The 12,626-nt window shown below is 46.2% G+C and overlaps 1 protein-coding gene and 1 non-coding gene across 3 annotated transcripts in view; both read left to right on the top strand.

Annotated features, from left to right (window-relative positions):
• Nucleotides 1-12,626, top strand: part of Tmem241 (transmembrane protein 241) — a 127,017-nt gene that overhangs the window by 24,151 nt on the left and 90,240 nt on the right. For both annotated transcript variants that reach the window (XM_021150584.2, XM_029472110.1), the window contains exons 5-6: nt 3,490-3,567; nt 11,692-11,717. In XM_021150584.2, the coding sequence (XP_021006243.1) occupies nt 3,490-3,567; nt 11,692-11,717 (104 nt within the window). The remainder of the gene's footprint in view (nt 1-3,489; nt 3,568-11,691; nt 11,718-12,626) is intronic.
• On the top strand, nt 479-616 carry LOC115029920. Its single transcript, XR_003835492.1, has one exon. It is a non-coding gene; the product is annotated as a small nucleolar RNA SNORA17 (small nucleolar RNA).

The raw sequence follows: 12,626 nt of genomic DNA, 5'->3' as shown, positions 1-12,626 counted from the left end.
GAGTGCTGGGATTAAAAGCATGCGCCACCACTGCCCAGCAATCTTAGTACTTTTATTGCTGCCAGGATTTGCTTTTTTTTTTTTTTTTTTTTTTTAAATCACAGATCTCACTCTGTAGCCCAGCTTGCCTGGCACTTACTCTAGCTCAGGCTGGCCTTGAATTAGTGGTGATCCTCCTGCCTTAGCTTCCTGCATGCTAGAACCACAAGGATAAGCCATACAGCTGGCTGTAGAACTTGGACAGCTGTAGCCTTGTTGAACCTGTATAGCTGCAGGCTCACTGGGGTCCTGTGTGATATGAATGTCACGGTGTGCAACTTGCCTGGAAGCTCCGTGTCTCCCCTATCTGTGAGACTCATAGCTACTCTGCTTATAGTTTTAGGAGGAGGTCCAAGAAAAGATGCAAAGTAGACAGTTTGACAGTTCTGAACCATTGTTTTTTCATTAATCTAAAAAGCCATTTAAATGTTCTTAGCTTCCTGCCTCTAAGAGGCATTTCAAGTATGGCTACCATGTCACGTGCGCATCAGTAGGTGGCAGAGAGGAGAGAGAGGCTATGTCTACACTCAGTGTTCTGACCTGTGAATAAGCCTGAGATGACCACCAGTTTGGTGCCGGGGGAAGCCTGGATGGATTCCCAGGGTGGAGAACAAGTTGGAGTCAACAAGAAACCTACCTGTGACGGTGGGCCCCAGGCAGGGTGAGCCTGAGGCAGACAACTCCTGCAAGGGGCCACTGGAGTGGGCCACCTGACATGACCACCATCCAGTCTGGCACTGTGCAGGCCTGGGAGGGACAGGAGGCAGAACATGCCTGAGATGACCCCTGCCTGGAGCCATAATGCACAAGCGGGGCATAGCACTCCTGAGACCACTCCTGAGATAACCCCAGACACTCAGAGACCCTGGGTGCCTCTAAGAGGAGCAAGTAAGTGATAGAGAAATGGAAGAGAAAGAGAAACCAAGGATGTGGGCACAATAAAGAGAGGCAGGACTGGAGACCCAAGGGTAGTTAGGATCAGCCTGATGTGAGTAGCCGGAAGGACCATGGTAGGGTCCTGGCCTGTGTTCCTGCTGGGGCCATGTCAGGGTCCATGGCCCTGCAGCAGCAGGGGTCTGTTACCACCAAAGGCCAGGTGGAGTTTCCTGGTCTGGGCTGCTGCCCAGGGACAGTTGATCTCTGAGGGCTGTGCAGAATTGGCCCCACCCCTCACCTGGGCACCATGAAAGAGCTGATCCTCAGGGTATGGGAACTGAAGAGCTGCCCCTGCCCCCAGCCAGCTTCAGGACTCAGGAGAGTAGGCACCCATACGTTGTGGAATTTGTAGGTGAGCCAGCACCAACGATATGAACCTGGGAGACCTTGCCCTACCATTCATCTCCCATGCTGTGATGTGGAAGAAGAAGAGATACCCTCCTACCCTCTTGTCCCTGACCACCTGTGGTAGGCAAGAGACCTGGCCTTGTGGTCATGAGAACAAAGAGTTGGCCTGGACCCTAACCTGCAGCAGCACTTGGGAGAGCAGGCTCTGCACCTTACCTGGGAAGCACAGTAGAGCTGACCCTGGATGTGGGGGTTGCAGGTAAGCTGGCCCCAAGAGCATGAGTGTGGGAGAGCCAGCCCTGCCTCTTGTCTGCTCTGCAATGATAGGCAAGGGAGAGATTCCCTCCCTTCCCTTTGGCCCCGAGGGCAGGAGAGATGGCCCTGCCTCTTGTCTGCTGGGTGGTGGAATGGATGAGGGAGATATGCCCTCCTCCCCTCCCTCATCCCTTTCCATGTACTGTAATAAGTGGAGTAGCTGGCCCCAATGTCATGAGAGTAGAACTGTCCCTGTCTCTAACCTGCTGTAACACTCTGGAGAGCAGGCCCTGCACCTCACTTGAGCAGGGTAGAGCTGGCCCTGGATGGTTGCAAGTGAGCCAGCCCAGAGAGCAGGAGAGCTGTTGGAAGCCAACCAGCAGCTAACATGAACTGGGTTTCACCTGGGAGGCAAGCCAGGGCTGAAAAGAGAGGGGAACTAGTAGGTCGAGAGAAAAAAATGGAGCTAAGTCAAGTTTCCTGATCAAAGCTCAAATGTTTAATAAAAGTCTGTGCTTATAAAGGGGGAAACCCATCCCCTGCCATGCCAAGTTTCTTGATGTCATGATGCCAAGTTGTTAGCACAGCCTTTTAGCAGTAAGCCGCCAAATTCACAGGTTGCAGTTAACTCTGGAAAATCTCAGAGGACCGGTCCAGCCTCTCGGCAGGTGGTAGGCAGTGTCACATCAAAGGAAACTAGCTGAGTTGTAGGAGCTGCACCACAGGTGGCCCTGCCTTAGTGGAGTAAGGTCTGAACCAGCCTGCTTTAGGCTGGAGGAGGTTACAGAGAGCCATTGGGCTGACCAGCTCAGATCCAGAGATTTGAATTGGCTCCACATCTTCCCCATCAGTGGACTGCTGGAGTGCATGAAGGGGCCAGTCCTATAGATCCAGAACTACAAGATCTCATTGACACAGAGCCACAACAGGCTATCTGAGAGGAGTCCCAGTGAGGTTCCAGCTTTGAGAGAGTAGCAGAAGCCAGAGACCTTGCACAAGAGCAATGATTCATTGTGATGAACATTTGTAAGCCAAGAAGTGTGGACAAAAGAATATATGTACTGTGACATGCTCCAGCTTCCACAACAAGTTTTTTTCTATTTGGGGAAGGTAGCAAGGGTGGAGGATGGGTACGAAGGGAAGGGGGATGAGTGGATTGGGGTGTAAGATGTGAAATTCACAAAGAACCAATAAAAAGTTTTAAAATTGTTCTTAGCCTGATCAGCTTCATACCAGCCTGTCACACTTCCTTCCATTTGCCAAGTGGTGAGAGTCACCCACATCCCCTGTGTTTTCATTCAGTAAGCATTAAGCACTCAGCCGTCATTTCAACCATAGGCTCGCTCTTCCCTGGCTGGGTTAGCTGTGTGTTGTAGGCAAGGGAGAGATATGCGCCACCTAAGCTCCTGTTTGCTGAGGACACGCTGTCTACCATGTTTCCACCGTGCTCACGGGATCAGCCTGATGTGGTATAGTGCATGATACACATGGAGTGCTTATGACTGTGGATGAAAAAACCCTGCAGGAGAGGAACCTTGACATACACTCCGCCAATACTAATACTTCAAGGCTAGAGAGACAACTCAGTGGTTAAGAACACTCGTTGCTTTTGCAGAACACAGGTTCGGTTCTGAGCACCCACACAGTGGCTTCTACCATCTGTAACTCCAGTTCCAGTGACTCCCATGCCTTCTTATGTCCTCCATGGGCACTGTATGCAGAGAAAGAACTCATACGTAAATGTTGGAGGGAAAATGAACACCTCAGCAAAATGCAAGGCTAGATGAGTGTTTGCAGGAGACTGTGTATGCTGAATGCTTCCACACATCTTATTTTTAAACAAAAGGCAAGAACCATGGAGCTGTGAGATGGGAGGAGTATGTTCATACTTGTTATTCTGTTTGCTTTCAGGCTGTTCCTGTGTTTTTCATTTTGCATAATGTAGCTGAAGTTCTCACCTGTGGGTACCAGAAGTGTGTCTGGAAAGAGGTAAGGGATCAAGCAAATACTAGTTTCACGGACTCTGCTTTAAATGTCATAGACCTGCTTTTTACTCAATGGCCTGTCCTAGTCAGCATCACTATTGTTGTGATGACCAAGAGAAACTGGAGGAGGGAAGGACTAATTTCATTCATGTTCCATATAAGAGTTCATTTCAAAAGCAGTGAAGGCAGCAACTCAAGCAGGGCAGGAACTCAACCCGGAGGCAGAAACTGATGCAGAGGCCTTGGAGGGGTGCAGATTACTGGCTTGCTCCCTAGGGCTTGCTCAGTTTGCTTTCTTAAAGAAAGATCAAGGATCATCAGCCCAGGGGTGGCCCTACCCACAATGGGCTGGGCACTCCCCCATCAATCACTAATTAAGAAAATGCCCTGTAGGCTTGCCTGCATCCTGATCTTATGGAGGCATTTTCTCAATTGAGGCTCCCTCCTATCAGATGTAGGTGATGTGCCTGCAGGAAGCACTGATGCACCGCTCAGGGGTGGGAGAAAAAAAATGCAGCCGAAGATGGGGACCCTAGCTGGGATGAGAAAGGCCACAGACTGAGGCTGAACAGTCAGTTCCCAAGCTCCTGGGTATCCAGTCATCCTTGGAAACCGCATGGAGTTGGAATGAAGGGGGCCCAAGTGCCTGTGATGAGGCTGGGGTGGGGTGGGGTGGAGGGGTGGAGAACTCCTGCTTAGCTCAGGGAATAAACATCCAGGAGCACAGAGGGCCCTTCTGCAGGAAACTTAGGCGGTGACTTTGTAGGGTGAAGGCTTTCCTCACTTCTTGAGGCAGTGGCTTTAGGGTGAAGGCTTTTCCCACTTCATGAGAGAGGCAGTTCTTGCTAGTCCATACTGTTTATTCGTTGTTCATTGTGGGAAATGGGTGCATACCACTTCCTCACGGTGGACCAGAGATTAAATACTTTTTGCAGAAAGGAATGTCCAGGAATAGATGCTTATTAGCCTTGGGGCCTCTAGATACCTTATTAGCATGGAGAACTCTATTCTGTGCTATGTGACTATAGGTCACATTCTATGTGGGGAGTATGGTCACGTGTTCCAGGCCAGGAATCTGGTCAGGAAGAGGTGAAACACCTACCGTCCTCAGGTATGAGGTGCTGGGGTTTTGAACCCACCTCAAGCTTACCAAGTTTCCTGGCATGGTCCACTGCCCCACAGGACAATGACTCAAATGTAGTCAAGACTCTCTGACAGTGGTCACTGATTCAGGGAACACAGCTTGCTTGGTGATGGGAAATGTAGCTGGACCCCAGGCCGGGGAAGAACCAGGCCCTCAGGAGACAAAGAGGACTTTGCTGTGGGAAAGCATGCTCACTTGTAGGTAGTCTCAGCGCCACAAGGAGACACACAGCTGAGCTCCATCCAGAACATGAGCCTTTGCCCACTCTGCACAGGCTGGCTTTCCTTTCCCGTCCTAGCCCTAGGAGATACTCATGGGTCTTTGAATGAGTGAGTGGGGCTACAGTTAGGGACTCCTTTGTTGGAGCATCTTCCCAGGCAGAATGCAGAAGATGAGCAAGCTCTAATGAAAAGGCATGCACAGGAGAAGCGAGACACAGGTAGGAGAATGGAGAAAAGAGTAAAGGAACAATCCCACCGAGCCTTTAAATCCAGGTATCACAAGACACTGCTGCTGTCTTGTGAGCCACCAGGTGGGTGCTGGGAATTGAACTCAGGACCTCTGGAAGAGCAGCCAGTGCTCTTAACCGCTGAGCCATCTCTCCAGCCCCTACCCAGGCTCTTATGAGAGAGCACATGAAAGTTACATTCTGCTCCCATACACCTTGGACACTGAAGTCCCATTTTACATCCCCAGGCCAATCAAGTTAGAAAGTGACTAACCAATCCTTTACTGTTGGTTTAACTTTGCAGTCTGAGGACTGCCCCTGCAGCCCAGGAGAGGTATTTTGACTACTTTGTTAGGGTGAGCTTAGCTTTGATGTTACAATATTATCTTTGAACTACGGGCTGCATAGTTTAAGGCCCTAGCTGCTCTTCTGGTTTTTTGTGTTTTGTTTTTGAGACTCAGGATCTTACTATGTGGCTAAGGGTTACAGGTGTGTTCCGCTGTATACAGTTCATCTGGAAGTGGGGGTCACACCCAAGGCTGCATGCTTGCACTATCCAAGCACTTTACCTCTGAGTCCTAAATATCCTCCCTTCTCCCATTTTCCCCTTCCCCCCATCTGTGTGGTGTGTCTCTCTGTGTGTGTTGTGTGACTGTGGGCCTCTCTGTGTGTCTGTGTGTATCTATGTGTGTGTGTCTGTGTGTGTCTGTGTGTATCTGTGTGACTATGTGTGTCTGTGTGTGACCAGGCGCAAGAACGACTATGTGCATGTCAGAGGAAAACTTTGTAGGCTGGGTTCTCCTTTCACATTTCCATGATTGTGTTCAGTCCTGGGGATTGAACTCAGGTTGCAAGAGCTGTGTGCTAAGAAAATGCCTTTACCTGCTGAGCCATCACCTGCCTCCTGGTTCATTTTGTAACCAAACAATGTTAGCTTTGAAAAGTTTTAAGCTTCCTCTTTGAGGAGCTGCTTTTTCTCTCGGTTACCCCAAATTTTGCAAACTGAGGAATCCTAGCATTTTGAGCTTTTCTCCAGGGGGTCAGAGGGGACACCTCTGACATGGCACTGCACACATCATCATGCGATTGCCTTGTCTCATCAGTTCTAACCTCGTCTCTATCAGTGCCAGCACCCAATTAGCCATCTAGAATTAGAGGCTCTTATAATCAGATACAATTGTGTGATTTTTCTTTCTTAGAATAAGTACATAAGGTAGATTTTATGCGCTACCCTTTTGTGTTGCTGAGACAGGGGTTCACTATATAGCACAGGCTGGTAGCAAATACTACTGCCTTAGCCTGTTGAATGCTAGAATTATAGAATTACGAAAGGGAATTACCAGTCCCTTCTCTTTTTTTGGATCTTCTTATGTTTGGGCATCGTTTTATTTTTTCCTAGCTGGCTTCTTTTGACTCCCACTGCCCCAAAGCAGGGGCACTGGGTAAGCCTCTATGTAGCCCCTGCATAAGCCCCAGGGCTTTTGGTTACCCACTTTCTTCTCTGAGGTTCAGGTTCAGCTGCTCAGCTCTTGAGGGGCTGTCTCATACCACCCACCCTTTAGCAATCAAGTGAGTGAAAATTTTAGTCATAAAAAGAGAAACGCTTCTCTGGCTGGGAATAGCTCAGCCAGCAGCAGCCTCACACGGCTTATATGTGGATGTATGGACGGAAATGGCTTCTTTATTTAACAAGCCTCAGACACCCCAACACCCCTCCTGCTGTTGCTGCTTCCACGCTGGGGGAGCATGTGGAGACCTCATGCTCAAGTGTAGGTGGGATTTTTGTTCGTTTGTTTTTTCCTCCTAGCACTGGCATTACAGTATATTCTGGGTTTCTGTTTGTTTGTTTGTATTGAGTTGCTTTTTTGTTTGTTTGTTTGTTTGTTTATTTGTTTTGAGTCAGGGTCTCACTTTGTAGCCCTGGCGTCTCTTTATATAGATCAAGGCTAGGCTTGGACTCACAAAGATCTTCCTGAGTCTGTCTCCTGAGTGCCTAGCCTTCAACTCTTGATCCTTGTGCTTCTGCCTCCAAAGTGCTGGAACTCGATATGGGGCACTAACAGTGCCCCAGCTGCCTGCCAGGCCTTCATGACAGCCTCACCAGCCTTTAGCTGCTGCTTTCTCTACCAAGATGAGGTTTCCTTTCTCTTGAGAAAAGGCCTTACTCTGTAGCCCAGGCTAGCCTGGAACCTGAAATCCTGCTGCTTCTACCTACATGGCTGTGCCACCTCCATGGGGTATATTCTTAATGTCACTTACATCTCAGAGTTATAGCTGAGAGCTAGAAAGGATGTATATTCATGAAGAGCACAGTTGCTCCCTTCCTCACACACTGTCTGTCAGATGTTTCTGTGAGGGCCCGTGAGGTGGCCCATTGTCTCCACACTGTACAACCAAGCTTGATTCCTAGACCCCACATGCTAGAATAGGAGAACTGGCTGCCATAAGTTGTCCTTGGGACTGCACATGCACACCCCCACACCATTAATAAATGTAAATCCAAGTTATAATAAGGTTTGGCTTTGCCATTATGTATACATTTTAATGGAATAAATTCTAAAGAGTGAAATTGACCCCTTCATAGTACCATTGCCAGATTATGAGAATTCTCTTGATAATAGAGTCTGTAGTTCATTTTTCACTACGTGCTTCTCCCTCCAAAGCATGACAGAGCATGTTCTCTCTCTGTCTAACCCTCTCCCTTACACACTCAGAGTTTTGACTATAAACTAATTGTTGCATATATCTGCCTTTGCTCTGGGAAGTGACCATGCTACCAGCCCACTCCCAGCTTCCCTTGACTCTCAGATAAAAGACAGACACACAGTTGTTCAATTTCAAATCACTTTTGTGATACAATTGCTGGGCACTACTATGTCCAGCCTGGAAAAGCATGCCCATAATAATAGTTTTAGCTCTCCTCCTCCCACCTCCCTAAACTTCTGTGGCTCAATCCCATCTAGTCCCAGATCCTCCTGAGATCTCACATGGCTGCTGGATTCTTCTCCTTCCAAAGCATGGCAAAACTTCCTACTCCTTCCTTGTGTCTCCCCTCCTGCCTCTAGGGACCCGGATGTCCTGCCTGTACCTTCTGCATAGCAATTGGCCGACGGCTTTCTTTACTGAAAGATTAAGAACCAATTGAGGAACAAGGACTTTAGCATCAGAACCACCCTCTACAACTAATGGTGTCTTGTGGGTTTTTTTTTTTTTAATGTATATTAATGTAATGTATGTATATTTGTCAGGCCTACAGTTGAGATGTGGAGCTGTTGTCACGTGACATGGCTGTCACAGAGCTCAGAGTTGAGTAGAGAAGAACTGGCATTAACCTGTGGGCTTTGATGCCCATAGGGTCATCTGTGGCTGGAACTGGATGTGGGAGGACCAGTCACCACAAGAAAGCCTTCCAGGGGAATAGATTTGAGTTGAACTATATGGAATATGTGAGGTTTTCCAGCTGGCAAGGGAAAAATGGAAACTTCAGGTAGGAAGAGGATGCAGCAGTTGAAGGCTGGTGACTTAAGGTCAGAGAGGCCGTCACTGGAAGACTGGCAAGCAGGCTGTGGCATTAACCTCTTCCCTGATTTCCTTCATGGCTTGGGTATCTATATAGGATAATATATGGTTGTTGACCCATAAGGACTGTAGATACTGTCCTTAGGGTGGCACCCACAAAGGCTAGGCAATACTTGCAGTAAATTAGATAGTCGAGAGTGAATTTTGCCCTCATTATAATTTCTGTTACTGTGACCTTTTCTTTCTCACTGTGTAGTCCAGGCTAGCCTTGAACTTGTAGTCCTGTCTCTGCCTCCCAAGGGCTTAGATTACAGGTGTCTGTTACTACACTTAGCCGTTTCACACCCCCAGACCCTGAGCTGCCATGGGCACTGCTTACTATTGGATGAAGGCCCTGCAGTTGTTGTCAGAGTCCTGGGTGACTGGGCTGTGTGATGAGCTTGGCTCATGTGCTAGCTCTCTGTCTCAGCCTCTCTAGTCAGAAAGGGCTGGCCATAGAAAAATAGATCTGGGTATGGTAGCTCATACTGTAATCCCAGTTCTCAGGAGGATGAGGCAGGAAGAATTATTTTGAATCCAAAGCCAGCTTGAGCTACTTGAGACAGTTTTGTCTCAAGGAAAAAAAAAAAAAAAAAACTGGCTGTGGTAGTGCACTCCTGAATCCCAGGAGTGGAAGGTAGAGTGAGTTCAAGGCCAGCCTGGGTGACGTGAGACCCTGTATTAAACAAGACAAAATGCATTATTTCTAAAATGAAATATAACTAATTTAATCTAAAAAGAACCTGCCATCTGAGAGGCTAAACTCTAGTGGACCAGTGAGATCACTGTTCTGTCATAAGCCTGCAGTAGTTTCTGAGTAGACATGTTTTCATGGCAAAGGTAGACTGCCTTGCAACCTCTGCCCTCTGAGCTTGCTCTTAACAAGGCTTGTGAGGTTCCATTGTGTTTAGATTCTAATACAGCTTGAAAAACAACACATTATTTTTACCATAACAGGGTCAAAAATACAGGAGCTCAGGCATTCTTCCCACTAGAGGGCAGCACAGGAATGTTTGCCATAGCTTTGTATTCAAATAACATCTGCTTATTAATAGAATAAAGACTTGGATATTTACCAACAAGTGAAAACGTAAGGTATCCTGGAGAGCAAGCAGACCATGTATTTCTTTTGTCAGCTCTTTTATTGATTGATTGATTGATTGATTGATTGATTGATCGATCTCAGACTGCCCTGAAACTGTCTGGCTGTCTAGTCTGGAACTCACTCTGTAGCGTGAATTTATGATCCTCCTGCCTTGGACTCTGCAGTGCTGGCATGCCAGGTGTGCTTCACTGTCCATGGCCTTAGTCTTTTGCTTCTTCAAAACATGCTTATATGTCACACTGTCTGAATAGGCATCAAAAATTGTAGTTTGTCTCAGATAGTAAAATGATTCTGAAATATCCAGAATCAGTATGTCATTCTTCCTGACTGACTTGGCTGCACCCTCATTTTTCTGTGCCAAGGGTTAATTTAACTTGATCAGATTAAAAAGATGTGGTCAGGGAAGAATCCAGGTTACACTTTCTTCATTTCCAGTGCCAGGTTTTCTGTTCCCCTAATCTGCTATTTTCCCCCTCCCCAACTCAACGTTCGTTATTCTCATTTCTGTTTCCTTTCACACACCACAAAGTGTGTAACTGTGTTAACAGTCAGAGCTGGATGAATGAAAGGGATATTTATAGAGACACCAGTGTGGCTCTGCATAATGATGGATGCCTCAGTTACAGATACAGGCTGAGGCAGAAGGATCACTTGAGTTAGGTGTTGATGAATAATCTAGAAAACATAGCAAGACTAACACCCTCTCAAAAATCATTAGATAGGAGGTAGGAGCTATGGCTTAGAGGTTAAGACCACTCACTGCCTTTGCAAAGGACCTGGGTTCAGTCCCCAGCATCCACATTGAGTGTCTTATAACCTTGTAACTCCATTTCTGGAGTGCCCTCTTCTGGCCTCTGTGGGCATCTGCACACATGTGGTGTATGTAAAGTCATACAGACACAAATACATGTAAATAATATATAATATTATTTTATAATTACATATTACATAATATATTTTAAATAAATCACTAAATAAATTAATGCACAGAGGCTAGAATTTGACCTATAGGTTAGTTTCTTTTCCTGTAGAGATCATATTGATTGCTCTGTGTGTCCTTGGATTTGTGATTTGAAGATTTGAAGATAAGATTTGAAGATTTGCCCTGATGTGCTGTTGTTCATAAGCTCACACTGTACAAGTGGTCAAAGCGCTCTGGCAGAGGACTCAGCTTTGGCCTAAGTCATTTGTTTGGTTCAAGCAGGAGAAGCTGCAGGAAACACTGAATGTCAGCAGGCTCTCTTTAAAATTAATAAATAAAAGATGTAATTATGTGTATATTTTATATATGTGGATTTTTTTTTAAGATTTATTTATTTATTATATGTAAGTACACTGTAGCTGTCTTCAGACACTCCAGAAGAGGGNTTTTTTTTAAGATTTATTTATTTATTATATGTAAGTACACTGTAGCTGTCTTCAGACACTCCAGAAGAGGGCGCCAGATCTCGTTACGGATGGTTGTTAGCCACCATGTGGTTGCTGGGATTTGAACTCTGGACCTTTGGAAGAGCAGTCGGGTGCTCTTACCCACTGAGCCATCTCACCAGCCCCACCATATATGTGGATTTTTTGTCTGCCTATATGCACATCAGAAGAGGGCACCAGATCCCTTGGGACTACAATTATAGATAATTATGTGCCACCATGTGGGTGTTGGGAATTGAACTCAGGACCTTAGGAAGAACAGCCATAACTCCTAAACTCAAGCGATTCTCTTTGCTGAACCATCCCTCTATTCCCTGGAAGTGAGCTCTTAAGACCCCCAAAACATTTGTAATTTACTTGCTTTTTAATCTAAATGTTTCTGTTCAAGGTAATTAAAGAGTTTGGAAAGAGTAATTAATTATTATGTCTCTTCACTTTCATACAGAAAACATCACTCACCAAGATCTGTAGGTAAGTTAAAACAGCTCGAAGATAAAAGATTTAACCTGATTTTTAACTCAGCTGAAAAAAAACTGCTGAAGGAGGGATTTATTATCATTTACTATCATCAGTTATACATTTGTGCTTTGTTTTTCATTTCTTAAATTGTTCTCTTCTTTTTGCAATATTTTCTTCTGAGGGGAAAAACTAACCACAATGAATACACAAAACTTCACTAATTGTGCAGCGGTGATGATGGAGAACCAAATTAAAACCATGCAACAATTTAAAGTCTAAAAAATAAAAACAGGGAGGGAGACACTGGGGAGGGGGAGATGGCTAGTTAATCGTACTTACCACATGGGCATGATGCCCTTGTTCAATCTCTAGCTCACACTTTAAAAGCCCAGCGTGGTGGCTGATGTTTGTAATTCCAGTGTGAGATGTAATGGGGAGACATGGTTTTGAGACTCTGTCTCAGAACACAAAATGGATCATTCCTGTGGCGTGACCTCCAGCTTTCACATGTTCAGCCCCACACATGTGTACCTCCCCATGTATATGAACATGTGTATGTGTACCATGTATATTTAAAGTGATATTTGCATTATTAGGTGTCTTAGGGTTTCATTGTTGTAATAGAGCACCATGACCAAAAAGCAAGTTAAGAAGGAAAGGGTTTATTCAGCTTACACTTCCACATCACAGCTCATCATCAAAGGAAGGCAGGGCAGCAACCTGAAGCAGGGGTGAAACCTCAAGCAGAGGTAGGAACTGGTGCAGAGGCCATGGAGAGGTGCTGCTTACTGGCTTGCACATCGGCTTGCTTAGCCTGGTTTCTTATAGAACACAGTACCACCAGACCATGGATGGCACCACCCACAGTGGGCTGGGCCCTCCCCTGTCATTCACTGATTAAGAAATGCCTTACAGCTGGAT

This window comes from Mus caroli, chromosome 18 (assembly GCF_900094665.2).
Source record: "Mus caroli chromosome 18, CAROLI_EIJ_v1.1, whole genome shotgun sequence".
In the NCBI taxonomy this organism is placed as follows: domain Eukaryota; kingdom Metazoa; phylum Chordata; class Mammalia; order Rodentia; family Muridae; genus Mus; species Mus caroli.
This window is presented reverse-complemented; position numbering and strand designations above follow the sequence as displayed.